General features: G+C 38.7%; 2 protein-coding genes across 3 annotated transcripts in view; one reads left to right on the top strand and one right to left on the bottom strand.

Annotated features, from left to right (window-relative positions):
• Positions 1 to 18130, bottom strand: part of LOC138943402 (uncharacterized) — a 120190-nt gene that overhangs the window by 79781 nt on the left and 22279 nt on the right. The gene's annotated exons all lie outside the window — the stretch shown is intronic.
• Tup (LIM1_Isl and LIM2_Isl domain-containing protein tup) overlaps positions 5462 to 18130 on the top strand; it is a 32663-nt gene continuing 19994 nt past the window's right edge. For both annotated transcript variants that reach the window (XM_070314050.1, XM_070314051.1), the window contains exon 1: positions 5462 to 5718. In XM_070314050.1, the coding sequence (XP_070170151.1) occupies positions 5604 to 5718 (115 nt within the window). In that variant the 5' untranslated portion in view covers positions 5462 to 5603. The remainder of the gene's footprint in view (positions 5719 to 18130) is intronic.

The raw sequence follows: 18130 nt of genomic DNA on the forward strand, positions 1-18130 counted from the left end.
AAAGTCATTCTTATCTTGAACGCAAAAGCAATAAAGCGGAGCAATAACATTGCATTTAATTGCAATAATTGTCATGAGCGAAGATCGCTTATACTATTACTAAGTAATTTATTATGTCTTTATTTCGCCTCTATATTTCCCTTTACTATTTTCATAATTTATCGAAAGTTATCGAACAAAATTTTGCCGTACGTTTAATATACGTCAGTGAATATAATGTATAACGGAAAAAAGACAGGCTTTTTTTTTTTTTAATAAATTACTGTAACGCTGAATACTTTACGTGAAATGAAACGATCGCATTTAGCAAATGACGATATCTTATCTTTAGCCACTTTAGAACTACAATATATAATGCCGCATTCTCAGAAAGGATTTCTGATAACGAGACAAAAAATATTCTTGACATATTTAATCGTATCGCAACCTTATGCTGTATAAAAATAAAACAGTTTTAAAATTAAATCAATGATTCCTTTTCTTCTGTCTCGAATTAAATAAGATTGTCTTACTATCTTGAGACAAGAGTAACATATACAAATCTAAGCTTATATATTCTTGCATTTGGAATAACTCGATGTTAGATCGCTACAAATTTCCATCTTCATCTTTGTGAGAAAATTAACGGGATAGCACCAAGAGCATTTTATTCTAGATTTAAGAATTTTTCATTCAAGATTAAAATATTCCCTTTTCAATAATAAATATGATTGTCGCTATATCGATCCTATTTTACGATAGATTGAAGAGTAATAGTATTTATAATAGTAATAATTTTTCAGTAATATTAAACGGACTTGAGATATCGAGTTTTTTTACCGTAATGCATTTGTAATTTGTATACAAGTATGCGAATTGACAAAACATTGCAAATCTCATCGTATCATTTTTATACAATGGCGATAATTCGATGTTGACAAATTGCATTGTTGATGAATGTTTTTGTGCAAAAGGGATCATACATTTTCATAATTATCAGTCTGCCGAGAATTATTTTCTAGAGCGATATTTAACGCGTTAAATAAAAAGGAGATAATTAGCCAGATAATCGGTAATAGAAATCGTGTTTCTTTTTCTTTTCTCACTGGAATACGAAAAGAAATTATCGCGAGATATCCAGTCCGCCATTCCGCAGACGTGATCTTTTCAAAGATTGATAACGGCGACGCGTCCGTATATAGAGACCAGACGATTTAACGAGAGTTTCGCGTAAAAAGCTCGTTCGTCGAATCGTAATGTCGGATAATGTGACGAAAATGAATTACCAACCCCCGACGAGCGCGAGGGAAATATTTACTTCTACGAGAAACGCGCACGCTTCGTCGTGCCGGAAAAAAAAAAAAAAAAAAAAAAACCGAGTAAAACCAAGTCGATTTTAATCTAATCTATCTCGTCGTGAATAAAGTCGGTCTTCGAGGCGAGACATCCAGAATCGCTAATTAGACGAGGGTTTTATCGGAAAAATTTACAAGAAAATGAATTAGACGCGCCGTGTCGACGAGTCGACTGTGAAAGCGCGAAAATCTGCATTATAAACTCAATTTACTCACACAATTCAATTACGCGTGGTGAATTGGTTCGCTTTTTAAATTGTCTTTTTGCATAATATCATCACATTATGCTTTGACACTTTTCAAACGGCGCATATATCTTCTCAGAGAGAGATTTTTCGCAATCGAAACATTTTTCAAGAATCATACATTATATATAAAAAGCTGTCGTCAGAAATTTTTATTATAGATAAATATAAATATATATATATATATATAAATTCATTGTTAAAAAATGTTAATCGCAAGCTACGAACAATTCGACTCCATTGTCGAAAGAATTTTATATGCACGCTGAATTTAATGAAATTTTTACGGCGATTAAAAAGAAATAACTTTTTATTTCGTATGAATATTTTGTTGATAATAAACGTTACTTTTAGCTACGAGTGTCGCCGTTATCTGTAACACATTGTTTTTAATAACGATTTTTTAATTACGATATCATTGTGATTCAAAAACGATTAAAATACTACATTTTATTCTTCGCTTAAAAACAATTACGTATTTTTAAAATATTGACCACCTTATCCTGCACTCATTCGTTTGTCGTCGTCCACTTGTTTCTCGTTGTCTTTCTTTAATTTCGTAAAAATTACTTATAAATTACGTATAATTTATTCCTTCGCCTTTTATCGACATCGAAAGACTTTTCCGAGATTAATGGAGGAGTTCTTTTGGAGCTTCTAATAGATTCGCTCCACTCGCGTATGTCGAAGCCTTTAAACATTTCCAGCTTAATTCCAAGTTCTATCTATTAACGAGCACATGTAAATTAAAAGGCTACGTTATACCTTTCGCTTTGCCCGACGGAATCTCCGAATCGAACTTTTCGATGCGCGATGTTTCTAATCTCTGTCGGACATTGCGCAGAAATCGACCTAATCGATACCTCGAGCAGCGGCAGGAAGAGTCCCGCCGCTCCATGGGAGACACGCGCGTTCAAAGTGTTTTCGCGAATATTTCTTCCAATGGAATACTCGGCATAACGACGAGAAATGAAGAGGAACAGTCGAGTAAAAGTTGGGAATAATTTTAAAACGCTGAGTTATCGCAACGCGAAATATAAGATGGAAATAAATGTGCGCGTCGAAATTTTTCTCCCATTTTCCATCTCAATATATTTTGCAATCTAGTAATTTGCAATCTGGTAATTTTGCCGAACGCTTCTCTTTTAAACCTTTATGATAAGTGAGAAATCGTTCGTTTACTCTGCTTATTTGAAATACAAAAAGTACGAGTTAAATTTCCAATATAAATTAGAGAAAAGGTGAGAAAAATTGAAGCTAAGAATAAAAGGAAAAATTTCAATTTCGATGATCTGTCAATTTGACAAAATTTCGCATCGCGCGAATACCGGCTCGCTATTACAATTAAATTATCCGCGACGATGGCAACGTGTCTCTCTGACCGTTCAAAAATTGACGTTGAATCTTTGACGACTTGTCCGTGTTAATGTATAAAACGTTCGCGGCTAATTACTTAATCTCGTACCTCATTCGCTCTATATTATTCCGTAACATGGCGTTCCGTCTCTGAAATTAATTAACAAACTTAACCGAAGATTTTGCATAAATACTTCTCTCCCTAATTTATCGCGACGCTTGGAGCGGGAAGAGCGTAAAGTCAGGCTTACAAAATAATCTTATACGGCATAAAGTGCCGCGGAAAGCATCGGATGCTGTTTCGTGCACACGAATATTAGAATTCGCGGATCCGTGCAGTTGTATCGGCGCGACGGCAAGCGCGAAATAGCCGAAAAGCAAACAGGAGAGAAATGCGGAGAACGGAGGAATATCAGTGAGCTAAAGTCGAGCGGACGCGGGACGTAGCGTGCTGGAACGACACGGATACCACCGGCCGTTCGGTTACCGCTCGCTCGACGTCACGGGTAGCATCACGGCAGCGAGGCGGATTAACAAAGAGAGAAAGAGAGAGAGAGGAAGATAGCAGGCGAGGACCGTATAGGAACCCGAGGACCGATAAAGCGCTGAAAAGAAAAAGACAGAGAGAGAGAGAGAGAGAGAGAGAGAGAGAGAGAGAATGGAAAATACGTCGGCAAAGACGAACGGTGGAATACGACGATGTATCGGTAGCAAAAGAGAGAGAAAGAAAGAAAGAAAGAACGATACGAGACAAAGGAATGACGAAGGGTGATAGCAGGAAGAAGGAAAGCGCGAAAGGAGAGATACGAAGAGAGGAAGGGAAAGAGAAGAACGCATGGGAGGAGAGCCGCCGGTCGCAGAAGTGGAAGCGGTGAAGGATATGTGAAGTTGTGTGGAGAAGAAGAGACAGAGAGAGAGAGAGAGAGAGAGAGAGGATAGGCACACGCGAATCGATTAAATGCGCGCGCGGTCGGCCATTTTGTTGGCGGCTCGCCGGGGGTCGCGGAGGCGTGGATGCTGGACGGCGTCGACTCCGATCACGACGACGAATCCGATCGTGCTCGCGCGTCGCTCTCTCGCGTTCGATAGGGCCGCGCGCGCGACCGTGGACGCCCGAGGATGGTGGGGAAGATTAGAGTTGGAGTCGGGGTGAGCGAGAGAGGGGATGATTGTCGTGGAGGAGGAAGGAAGGAAGGAAGGGAGGGAGGGAAGGGAGAAAGTGGTGGCGGGCAGCGTAGACGAGCGGCGACGAGAGCGAGCGAGAATACGAGTAGCGTGGTAGGGTAGGAGAGTCGGACAATCTCTCCGGTTAGGTTGGGTAGAGCTTCACGAGCAGACTATAGCGAGACACCTAACCGGCTCAGTCAGTGGCTCCCGGGGCCCTGCGTCGTCAGTCTCGTCGGGGTAGTTTCGTGCAAACCTCTTTCGTCGGTCTCTCCTCCTCCTCTCTCTTTCTCTCTCTCTCTCTTTCTTTCTTTCTTTCTCTCTGACTCTTTCCCTCTCTCCCGATGTGCCTCCCCTTTCCTTCTCTCTTTTCGTAAACCGACCTCTCTTCCCCTGGGCCTGTCTTCCTCTCTTCCGCGACCTTTCTTACCTTTCTTATCCATTTTCTATCAGAATGGTTTGTTTCTTTTGCTCGCCCTTGCCGCTATCTATTGTCGTGCGGAGCGTTCGTGTTTCGTGGATGTCGACAGTGAATTCTCTTTGCTCGCGCCTTCAGTGAGTGATAGGAACGTAATCGCGCGTTCCAGTGTCGCGATTTCGGACTCGCGCGAACGGACCCTCCCCCCCCTTCCCCCCATCTCGGAGCCAACCGTTTTGATAACAGCGAAAGGAATCAGCCGCCAAGCGGCATCAGGAATATCGTCAAGTTCTGCATCGCGTGTTGATCACGTATATCGATCACGTTCTTGTCTGGCAATCGAGAGGAAACGCTCGCTAAATTTGCGAGATAAGCCGAACGGGTGTGGTATCGCGAAAGAGAGAGAGAGAGAGAGAGACAGAGAGAGAGAGAGGAAAACCGCGTAATTCGAAAAAAAAAAACCCCAGAAAAGTGTGGAAGGATCACTCGACAACGAGGAAAGAATCGCGCAAGTGCCGGAGTGTGAATCGAGAGTGTACGGTTTTCGACAAAGTGGCAGAAGTGCCATAGTTGAATCGCCGCGAGCCTCGATGTTACCGGAGCCATTATTAACCGCACTCGGTTGAAAAAACGTTTCGTCCCGTGTCGAAGATCGTTAGAAATCTTGGCCGCGTGTACCAACTCTCCATTTGTCAACGAGACAACAATGTGAATTCCGCGATATACAGATATCGATGCGCCTTACAGCCTAAATAATTATCCAGAGAGGCTTTCACGTTCGCGCGAGAGAGAGAGAGAGAATTCAGTTTGACACGAAGTCGAGAACGAACTCTTGCTGATTGACATTCGCAGTATTAAGTATTTCCCGTATCCGAAGCGATTTGATCCTCGGTGAATTCTGTAACGTTCCGAAAAGGGGCGGTAGGGGAGGAGGGGGGGGGGGGCACAGAAAGGGGGGCGAACGACGTCGAAGTTTCGCGAATTTAAAGGATACGGCCGGGTACGAAAGGCTTCAAGATTGCTCGAAAACCGTCGCGCGACGCGCGCAGGAGTGGCAGAGCTGCGGAAATAGGGGGTGCCGGCGTGATGCAGCGGGTGGGCGCAGCCGGGGGGCCCGGGCCCATCGGCTTCCAGGGCCCTCCGAGATCGTTGAAAATCTCACCGGTCAACATACAGGATCAGCCCACCGATCCCACGCAGAGTAAGTACCCCCGATTTTTTCTTCCTCTTCTTTTTTTTACGGATATCCGTCTCTCTCTCTCTCTCTCTCTCTCTCTCTCTCTCTCTCTCTCTCTCTCTCTTTACCGGGACACGCGATCGGTGAAGAAAATCTCACAATGATCTAACGATTCACGGGGAATCTTTTTTTTTTTTTCACGGCGCAGAATTTTCAATTTACCATCATCTTTATTTGTGTGTATGTTTATATATAAATATTATATTAGCAAAACCCCGCACGCGCGTATGTGTTTCCATGTTATTTATAACGCAACTCTAATAAAAAAAAAAGGTAATATATAAAATCTATTCTCAGAGTAAGACTCACTTGTATCTTGAAATAGACACGTTCAACAATATATGTAGTTTTTATTCAGACTCTCCAAGTATAAAAATTAGATACCGACTTCGAAATATATTTAATTTCTCATCGATCTTTTTGTTCGCGAAATTTTCCTATATACGGACCGTTTATTTTGAAAGTGGTGTAAGTCCTTTTTTTAAAAAAATGAGATATGACGTAATTTATGCTTAATTTAGTGTAAACTTTTTATTTATAACTAGTTAGTATTTAATATCTTAAAAAATGCCAATGCTTCGTTGAATTTAAAATTGGCCGATAAAAGAAATTGCGTAACCATTGATTATGAAAGTGGTGTAAGTCCAATTTCCATCACGATGCCAGGCCTATTACATACGAAAAATATAAGGATATGCAGCAGCTATTACCTTATATACCTCCTGTGCATCATGAATATTTCAAAACACTGCCACATGAAGAGCATAAATAATTAATAATACCAATATCTTGTGTTAAGTTTAACAATATATAAATATAATTAACGTTCAAAATAAAAAATACTAATTCTATTTTATTTCTTGTTATTATTTATAAACAAAATTGGATTAATATGAAATATATTTTAAGTGATATTTGTTATTTCAAAATTGAAATTAAATGATATTTACAATTGACTAATTATGAAAGTGGCGTAAGTCCATTTGCAGCCTGAAAATATATATTATTTTAGTGAAATTCGCCTAAAAGAAATTTATATAATCAAATTACATATTGATAAATTAGTACAAACATTCCCAGACTTCACATAATTAAACCTATATTTTTTAATTGTCAGATCTGCTAACATTTAATTTTCTCGAAACAAAAGAAAATGGACTTGCACCACTTTCAAAATAAACGGTCCATATATATATATATATGCGTGTGATAAAAATCTCATCTTTATTGTCTCTTCGCCCAGAAAATAAATCAACGTGAATAGAATCAGTTAGAAAGATGGTAATACTAGTGATATTTCCGATAATAAATATAATTGAGTTATCGCTTCTCGAATAAAGATTTCGCGTGTACGTGTGTGCTTATTAAATAAAAATAGTTGAAATAAAAAAAGATATCCCGCTGTCACATACATTTTTATCCTTTCGTCATCATTTTGATTGACTCTATCGCGGCTAATTTTTGCTCCATCGAAACCGATTTTTTATTTAAAGACAAACTGTATGGTTTTCTTTTCCATCAATTAACGATAATCTGCGATTCGTTACACGTCGCTAATTAAATCAATACTTAAAATTCCGTCCGCCCGATAATTAATATCGTTGCCACTTTTCATTGCGCGCGCGTCGCGTAATTAGATTGTTTAAATAATTATCTTCTTGTATTCGCTACTCTTAGCCGCAGAGTCATTAAATTAAAGGACAGGTGCATTACTTAGTATACGTGTAATATGTGATACATCTATCGACGAACGCATCACGAACGAAAATCGATGAGTCTACTCTGAATTATATTTTTCTGAGTATATATTTAAACTCGGTAATATTCTACTCTGGCTTATACGTTGAAATAATCACGGAATTACCAATGAGAACCAATCAATCTCGATGAACTTTAAATTGCGCTTACATGGACACTAAAAAAAATAAAAGCTAACTTTGTTTTCACGATTTATTCTAATCAAAATAAATTCAACTCGTTCGCACTGTTTTTATTTTTTTCAGATTATTTTCTTAACGTCTTTAAACGTTTATGTTTATATGATTGTCACAAGGATAATGTAAATGATTTAGAATCTCGATAATAACGTACAACATCTTTATAATTATCTATTAAATACAATTGTAGATCTCAGATTTGAGATCGCAAAGTAGAATAAAAAAAAAACTATCGGCGAGAACTCTTCGTAAAATCCGTGTTTAATGGAAATTTTATATGCGAGGAAGGCTTTGTAATTATCCGATAGATATCATATGCTAGATCGTCGATAATAGATAAAATCTTCTTGTCGTATGTATTTAAAATCGTTACGACGATCACGTTTGATCTCGAATCGCGGATATTTCTTTCGAATAATTTAGAATTAATTAAATGGACAAAAAACATTTATAAACTTTAAAACGCTATTTTTATCGCGAAAAATGCGTTGTCTTGTATCTAGTAATATATTGATCGTAATATCAAATTGAAAGCGAAACAGAAGAACAGCAAAACTTTCAACACGTTTATAGAAATATACGATGAACGTGTAAATTATTTTCCTTCTCTTTAAGAGAAAACGATTGTAAAAATATCGAAACAAATAAATAATCTAGATTCATTTTTGACATTATGTCGGAATACCGATCGTATCGTCGATTCGGTGAAACCTTTATCACCATAGCGTAAACGCTAATACAATATAACATTAATATCGCGTGCGCAGTGAGCGACAATATTAATCTAACATGCAAATTGCCATGGCATTTTATTTAGCAGCCAATGCACGAGACTTTTTCGATCCTATTTCAAAGACTGCCATTTCTAATAGACGCGGAGCCACAGTGCTATATAATTTTATATTTCTTGACTCAGAAACAAAATAGAATTGTGCAAAGATTTTTCAATTCAAACAATCTGCAATTATCTCTCGATAAGCTCTTGCATTTAATGAAAGCTCCATTGTAAAATTGCTAACGTTACATTGGAAGTGTCATGAATGTCACGAGCCTCTCGGAAGTCAAATTAATCAATTTCATTCTTTGTAAATTTTTTTTGAATTTTGATATTAGAACACTAATCACACGCGCTCTAATTTATTTATTGTAAAAATCGTGTGAAAAAAAAAAACATTACAATGACATACAATTTTCTTGCAAAGTTCATATAAAAATGGCAGCGAAATTCTTATCTTATCTAATGTATTATATACAATTGTCGATTCGCGATTTTCTCTCGTTGAATGTAAAATTATATATATTGTATATGTATACGTATCATGTTTTAATCTTTGGACGTTCTGTTCCTGTCGATGATGCGCTCGATGCAAAAGTCGGCAAACCTTCTCCACACGCGGTTAGCGCTCGCGAGCTCATTTATCATTAATTCGAGTTATCGCATTTTCATAATCGGATACATGGAATATTCAACGATGCGAAACGATTCGCTGATGATTTTCTGTAATTAAATGTTACAGTATTGCGTTTAACACGTGTTTTTCGCGCGCGCGCGCGCGCGAGCCGACGAGATCGCAGTTATCATGGAGCGACATTAATATCTACCGTATTTATCGCTCATAATTATCGCGACGCTATATTATTCGCGAGTAAGAATGGCGAATGAGCGCGCATTCGCACCGTCCAGCGCGTGCATCGCGATGGGTACGCGGTCTTTAATTTACACTCGCGATTAATTTGATAATGTTCGACGAGACGAATGAATAATTAAGTTGGCAACCGCCAACATATATGAGAACAAAGAATAATTAAATTCATGAAATTGCGAGATCGCAGTAATGTGAGTCCGCGATTTAATCTCGATGCGAGTCTGATTTCTGGTGGAAAGGGAGAGGGATGGGGGAGGGGGGGAGGCGTTATAGATACGAAAGACTGGATTCTAACATCCTGTTAATACATTTGCGAATATTCTTTCGATATGAATTATCAATCCGAATGTCTTAAATATATGACAAAGTCAAATCGAGATTAAATGATTTTCCGCAAAATTTAATTTAGAACTTATCTCTGATCGGATATTCAATATTATAATTTTGCACAATAATTTTCTAATTAAACTTTGAAATGTAAAGAATAGTCGATCTAATGTATTGGATGGTCTGAAATGCGATTAACGATCGGACGGGAACATTCAAAATTCTAACAACTATCTAACTAAACGCATCTTGAAAGGCGCATCATTTATATACTTGGAATTCTGCGAATTCAGTTATTTCCACCGTTGATCACGGAATGCCCTTTGTGATCTAATGCCCGTTGATCGAGAATAAACCAATCCAGCCACAATTTGATCCACGTGTACTTTCTGCGTTTTAATAGCGACTGCTTGCGATAATCGAAACACGAAGGAAAATAATTATTAAGTCTTTTTTAAAGAATGAGAATTTTTTTTGTTCGCTAGATTCGCGTGAGTAATTATCTATATCATTTGTCGAATGTACATAATAATTTTAATTTTATTTGGTTAAATGGAAGAAAAGAAATTATACAAACGATGTACACATATATATTATTATATGTATATTAATATTAATATTTAATTTAAAAATATATATCATTATTAATTATATATCTGTTGATTTTTTAATATTTACCAATTTTTACAATTAATTAGATTCATTATTTAACATTGTTTCATATTATTCTTAATATGATATATATTCTTAATATTATATATTTATTTTTATACAACTATAAGTTATATATCAGATGTTTGAAATCTTATTGAAAGAAAGTTAGAACATGAATATACAATACTATCCTTCTTTAAATTTTTCCAAGAATCTTAATTCATCGAAGTATTCGAGACATTAGGGATTCGACGCGGAAACAAAATATTCCCATATAAGAAAGTATTAACGATCCGTGATGATTGCATCATTGCGATTTTTCACGATATATAAAAAAAGTACGCGTACGATCGCGTCTACTATTTTTTTAACTTTTCCAATTAGCGGCTTCGTCGAGAATCTCGTTGCGGCGTGCAACTTTGTTTACGGTCGTCGTATCGATATATGTATGCAGTTTGAAGGGGGGAGGGGGGGGGAAGAAAGAAAAGAGAAGAAGTGTTGCACGTTCAAAGAACGACAAGGATTCGCATTATTACGGAACGATAATATGGTGCATAGATTCGTCGATTCTTCTCTTCTCGATCCACTCGCGTCTCGGCAAGATACGATTTTTAATCAACGGCTCGTGCATTTGCATGATTAGACCCTGAAACGTAGAGTTATATCAGCGGAATCAGCATTCCGTGCGTCGAAAACGACCGCGACATTAACGCCGGGATTCCTCGTGAGCCCAACGCATATAACTCTGTCCCGACGACCGACGTCGATGTTAAATATTTAAATGTTGAGGTTTTTTTTCCCCCCTCATATTCTTTATGGGCGCGCGCCTGCGCGCGTTCACTTATGCAAGCGCGGTAATTAGAGCAAATGTACGCGTCGTAGATAATTAGCGGCACATGTTACACGACGCTTTGACGTAAGTTGTCATTAAACGATATAAAGGTTCTTGCGAACATCCCAGCAATCTTGCAAAATTGCTATTATATGATGTTGATAATCCGTTAATGGGTGGATCTTTATAAAATTTAATATTTATAATGTTTATAATAATGTTTCGAGAAAAATGTAGATATCGAAAAGAATTTTTTTCTTTATGATATAAAAACAGTTTCGAGCAGACTACGGCAAGCGGACATTTTTGAAATTTTATAATAAATAAATAAATAAAATTTAATTTTTTATAATTACACCATGAATAAAGAATTTAAATTTTAGAACGCGAAAAGAATGTTATGCTTAATGATTACTGGAAAATATAATAAAATCACCGTATGAATTTCAGATCAGAATATTGATCGGATCTTTAAAGAGAGACGCGTGTAAAAATTAATTCCCGATAAATTTAATCTAATTTTTGTTTGAGATTTTTGGAAAGAGAACCGCGTGCTATTGAGACAAACCGATCTCCCAAAACGACTTTCGATGTCTCGTTCGAAACGTGAGCTCTAGCATGCGTTGTTATCGACTGTAAAATAAAGATCCGTGCGCCAAGTTTTCGTTAATCCCGATTGTTTGCTCCGACGCTCGTACCAACGAACGATTTATTTCGTCCGCGTGAGAGGAGAGACGACGCGCGTACGCGTAAGAAGCGGGGAACGACTGACTGGGCTTGGGTGGAAATCATCAGCCGATTAGAGTGCAGATGTTCTCGTACGGAGATTACGAGCCGTTTCTACCCTCCCCGCGGTGCCATCGCATCGTACGCACCGGGGGTTTAGGCCGGCAGGGGCGGCGGAAAGTGGATATAACGTCATAGGGTAGGCTTGATTGAATTATCATGAGTGTTTGCGGAACGGCGGCCTGCGATTGAATTAGATGCGGGGCCTTTCCTATCGAAGCCCGTAGACATATATCAGTGTCTCGACCTTAATTCTTTCTTTCTCTTTCTCTAACATCAAGACCGTTAATATCTTCTTTTCGCGTACAGAAGTCGGTAAAAGATCATCATTATACCCGGTATATAAATATGAAATGGGAATTTGCCCATAGATGGTCCTAGCTGTCAATGTAGTTACCGTCAAACCGCGTTATTGGCGCCATTTTCTTGTTTTGACATCCGATAAAGATTTTCAACTCACAACAATACAAGTTTCATACAACAGCATAGTTTTTAATAGCGTTGAACATGTCGAATTTTGTGCCTGGAAACTACGATTCGCGGACAGCATTGATTTTCCGTTGCCATTTGAAGAAAACTGCTGCAGAATCGCATCGAATGCATGTTGAAGCTTACGGTGAGCATGCTCTTGGTAAATCACAGTGCTTTGAGTGGTTTAAAAAATTCAAAAGTGGCGATTTTGACGTGAGAAACGAAGAACGTGGAAGAAGGGTGTGATCTATTATGAGCTGCTAAAACCTGGCGAAACCGTTAATACTGAACGCTACCGACAACAAATGATCGATTTGAATCAAGCTTTGCGTGAAAAACGACCAGAATATCAAAAAAGGCAACGCAAAGTGATTTTGCTTCATGATAATGCACCATCGCGCACAGCAAAACCGGTCAAGGAAACGATTGAGGCGTTTAGTTGGGAAATACTTTCGCATGCGGCTTACTCATCAGACTTGGCTCCATCCGATTACTACTTATTTGCATCGATGGGACACGCACTTGCCGAGCAGCGCTTCACTTCTTACGAAAATGTACGAAAATGTCTCGATGACTGGTTTGCCTCAAAGGAGCAACAGTTTTTTTGGCGTGGCATCCACAAATTGTCAGAGAGATGGGAAAAATGTATAGCCAGCAATGGGCAATACTTGGAATAAAATATTTTTTATCATTTTCATACAATAAACGTGTATTTTCTATACAAAAATTCCGGTTTCATATTTATATACCCGGTACACTGACAAAATCACTCGTGCGCCTCACGTTACCATTCTTTTACACGGTTATTGTTTCGTCACTTAATGAAAGAAGAATCGCCTCGTTGGCGATTAAGACTTTGTATATAATTATAGCAAAGATTTATAATTTATATAAGATATATATTTATATGTACATATAATAAGAAATATTTATTACTCTTATTTCATTTATTTGTGCTTCCTCAATTATAATATTCTTTTTTTTTTAATTTTACTTAAACAATATAATATCAACTTTATTTCTTTTCTGTCGTCAAGCGCGCAAAGTTTCATCGCAAATATTATATTTCTGTATTTTTTTTTATGTGCCTCTAAAAAGATTATTATAATTCTAAGCTATAATTCTATCCGTCTTTCTATTTATCTGTTCATCTTTTCAAAATATAAAAATATCCGAAAATAATTATTGTCAAAGAGATATGAGATAGAGTTATTAAACATGTTCAACATTTTCTCGAAAGATAGCTATGATTGTATGAACCACGTGGGGCCCGACGTCAGCGATATATACAGAACAAAAATACATGCATTGGAGAATATTAGTTTAAAGAGACAAAAAATGCGGCAAGGATTCTCGTTTATTATCAATGAGAAAGCGGTGAATCGAAAAATCGACAACGGCAAGTATTGTATTTGTATTGTATCGATATAAGCGAAGGGGAGTAATTGTCCCTCGATAGAGGGACGCGATCGTTCGGTACACAGAGTTATCTGCGATCGGAGAGATTGTTCGCGGAGAATACAACGAAAAATCAGTGTATTCCTTTACGGATGAAAGGCGCGGCCGCCCGATAGAAAAGAGGCGAGCGCGTCGAACAAGACGCTCGATAAGACATTCGCGGCTTATCTCGCGGTCGCGATTGATCAATCGATACGCGATAAGGATCTTGACGTTTGTCATCGTATGTGACGTTTCCTTGCGAAAGCGATGATTCCAAAATCGGCGTAATTTCGGAGATCGAATTCAGAAACTTTGAATACTCACGTGAGAGACGCGGGCTAAATAAAAAAAAAAAAAAATTGCTTTAATCGAGGAAAAAAGTTATGAAGAAAAAGAGAATTGATGCTGAAAAATCCCGCATTGTATATTATTGTATAATGCAAGGTGTCATCCCGAGAATCGATATTTAGCTTCTATATATTCAATCTCAATTTTTTCAATTCATTTATAAATTGTCGACAAGTTTATTTTATATACTAAGAAAAAAATACTTGGGAAAAAAAATTAAGCGTTCATTTTAGATCTCAAATGGATAATGGATAAACAGTTTCCCATTTATTATTGGAGGAAAAGAGGAGCTTTAAGCAAAACTACAGATTGATTTCAAAAGAGGATGATCCCCGACTCTGCTTTAAAATAAAAATATCAGGATAGATTGAAAATTCAAATCGAGAATAGGAGCAAAACAAAAGGAATGCGCCGAAAGTCAGATTACGTTCGTGCGTGATCCATGTCAGGGTACATTTACAGGAAGCGAAAAGATCGTCACACGCGAAATATGTACATGTACGTTCGCTACGGTCATCCGCATCCACGGGCCATTTCTTCATTGTTCTAGCCACACGAGAAAGTCCAGAAGGCCCGGATCGGATCGTGCCGTGTCCGGGTCTGTGCGATGGTCGGCTTGGACGCGGCGCCCGGCGCCAGACCCTCGGGAGAGAGAGTGTCTCCGGTTTACAACACTCTGGAGGATCGGGCGCCGCGCGCGCGCGTCCGGGGACCTGCGCTTCCCGTCATTAGGCCCCTCTTTAACGAGAGGGACCGCTGCCGGTCTTATCGCACGGGCCGCTTATAAAGAAGCGTAATCGCTGTTCGACGGGTACGTTCGCTTTTATCGTCGTCGCCGATCTCGTTCGGACGAGAGACTTTTCCTCCCCGAAAAGAAAGAGAAAGAGAAAGAAAAAAAAAAGACATCGCAAAAATGTCCGTATATCCTAAAGTCATATCTTGGTCATGCACTTGTCACGCGAAGAATGTATGCCCCGCGAGTAAGATAGGCTCCATCCATCTTTGTTTGTTTAAGCTTTCAACGACGCTGTGAAAAATTGACGGAATTTGTCTGGGTAAAACAGTCGGTAAATCATCGGAGATATGTTAGAAGAGAGATTTTTCGGAGAATTTTTCACAGCTTTTATAATTATACATATAAAAGATCTTTGTATACATATTTATAATTTTTTTTATTTTATTTATTTATTTATTTATTTTTTTTTTTTTTTAGATTTTTGCAGAAATATAACGATCAGAATAATTATTATCGCGTTAGACCATCCTAAGAGAAACGATTTATTCTCATGAATCGCAAAGATTTATTGAGAGGGACACGTGCAACCTAATATGCGCGAGTTTACGAGTTTGGGATAGAGCTGTCGCTGCGAGTCTTTTTTTTTTTTATCGCATTCTGAATATAAAATAATTTGATTAATTCGGTTTCTCTTCGCGGGGACGAGCCGGGACGGGTTATTTTTACTTGTTAATTAACTCATTGGCGTGTATATACATTTTTTACAAACGAGAATATTTGAGTCTTTTCTTACATTTTTTTTCTTCTCCTCGCAATGATACCGCTGATAAGAAAGCAAATAAATATTTTGATTAAATTATTTAATGCGAGGCATTTGATAAGAGAAGGCTTTGAAAGTTAAACATCATGACATGGACATTAATTGGAAATTGGCATATTATCCCTGAGAGAGATCTCTCATATTGATGATCGTTTCTATAAAATTGGATTCGATAAGTGGAAAAGGCGAGCAAGTAACAATGTGTATGTGGCGATGACACAATGAAACTGGTAATAACAAATCGTGATCAGTCGAGCTTTCGTGTCGAGACTGTCCTCGCTAATTTTCATTTAGCACTCGAATTATCGAAACGGTCACGTTATACATATATCTTTGCAACGTTAAAATGAAGCTTTTGTTACCAAAAGCTTTAGGCAGGAATGTTCGATAGATTTCATCGATAGCTCTTTCTCGTCGTTTCACTCGGATTTAGAAATAAAAGTTCATTATCAATTTTCATACGATCTATTCGTTCATTGCCTATTTGAAGTACGAAATAAATTCAAGTCAAATAAATTCAGCTCAATCTTCTATGTAAAGTTGTCCTCTGGCATCCACAAAACGTGGAAAAATTGAGATTGAAAACAATGGAAACGAAATTTCCATTGTTTCGTGAAAATTCTCCGCGCATTGACGGGATATAATAGATCCAGGGCGGCGGGAAGATGCGACCGAGTCACACGAATTAGAACCTGCTCGGCGGCGACGCCGGGGCGCCGAGTGGACGCACAGGAATGCCGGCCGAACTGATAAAAGCTACGGCCAACACCTACATAAATTTCAACCTGTGGGAGGAGGGAAGGACGGAAGGTGGTGGAAGGGGGGAAGGGGAGAGGGGGGGGGAGAGGGATATCTAAGGACCGCGCCTGCCTTTCATTCATTTAAACAGTATACATCCTAAATTTAGTGTCGACCGGCCGTTCGGGGATGCGGCGGCGCCGAGGACGCTACTAATCGCGTCGTCCCGACGCGCGCTGCTTGATCATCTCATCAGATGGACACGAATGCCGGTGTACGAGAAATTCTGCGCGTATGCGGATCTTCTACAATTCTGGAATGATGGAACTCTACAACTATTCCGATGTTCCGTTGATCGAAATAAGACTTTGTTGTTTGCGTATCTCACGCACGATGTATATGAAATCTCTCTCTCTCTCTCTCCTTCCTCCTTATACGTATCACATTGCATATACTTTGTTATTACGTATATATTTAACAGAAAATTTCTTTATCCTCGAGACGAAATTTTTTTATCTAAAAAATATGGAATTATTGTATGGGGGGGGAAAAAAAAATGTCCCCCTGATCGTTCGCCGGCGCGAATCTATCTTCGAGGAGACAGCGTAGCCGATTTGTGCGTGCGAACTCTACCATCGCGAAGCGATTTCTGCGTTCACGGACGATGCTACTCGCAAATTTGCACGCCACTTCGGCTCGACAGACGCCTTTTTCCCCGCTAAAGACTCGATCGAGTGTATCCGCTTTTATCCGCGTACACACCGTTCGCGCGCGGTATTTCAGTGACCTGAGATGTGCTCGAGAGAGAGAGAGAGAGAGAGAGAGAGAGAGAGAGAGAGAGAGAGAGAGAGAGAGAGAGAGAGAGAGAGAGAGAGCATCGCGGTACCGGCGAGCTTGTATAAGGACGCATTCCAGATTCCTTTTGCTACGCGAGACTCGGCCGCGCGTCCGGTAAAAAAAAAGGGAAATAATTAGCGGAGGTGTTAATGAAATACCAAACGAACGCCGTGGAACACCGGGTCGGCGCATCTGAACTGCCAACCAGACATCCCCGACACAAGCTCCGGCGCCGCTTCCCTCCTCCTTCCTCGTAGTAGCAAGCTACTCTGAGAGATATCTCCTTGTTTCTTGTCTCTCTCTCTCTCTCTCTCTCTCTTTCTCTTTCTCCTTCTTCGGCCACCACGCCGATACCTTCCACTTTTTTTCCCGTCCTCCCTCTCTCTTCCTCTTCTTCATCTTCAACTTCTTACATTTCTTCGCCGCATCCTTCTCTCCTTTTTTTTTTTTTTTATTTTTCTTGTCCTGTAGAGTAATCTCCACGTTTCTTTTTAAAATGTTTTCCTCTCTCTCTCTGCTCGAAAAAAAATAACGAACTTTAATGACCGTAAGCCGCGACTATTGGCGACATGTTGTATTAGTATTAGATGAATAGAAAACAAGTTTCATTGACGTACGAAAATTCTGTCCGTATATTATTCGTGAAGAGAAAAATGAAAATAATGCGTTCAAATCGCGTACCAATGTCACTATCTACCGTTTTTATTCATCAGATCAAAGAATTTTTTTTATAATCGCGATAATTAAGTCGTAAAGAGATGTTTAAATGCAATCCGATGGAGCTGGAATATTTAAAAGCAAGAA

Source organism: Polyergus mexicanus, unplaced genomic scaffold, assembly GCF_030449975.1.
Source record: "Polyergus mexicanus isolate NDT 795.1 unplaced genomic scaffold, iyPolMexi1.0 SCAF_26, whole genome shotgun sequence".
Taxonomy (NCBI): Eukaryota; Metazoa; Arthropoda; class Insecta; order Hymenoptera; family Formicidae; genus Polyergus; species Polyergus mexicanus.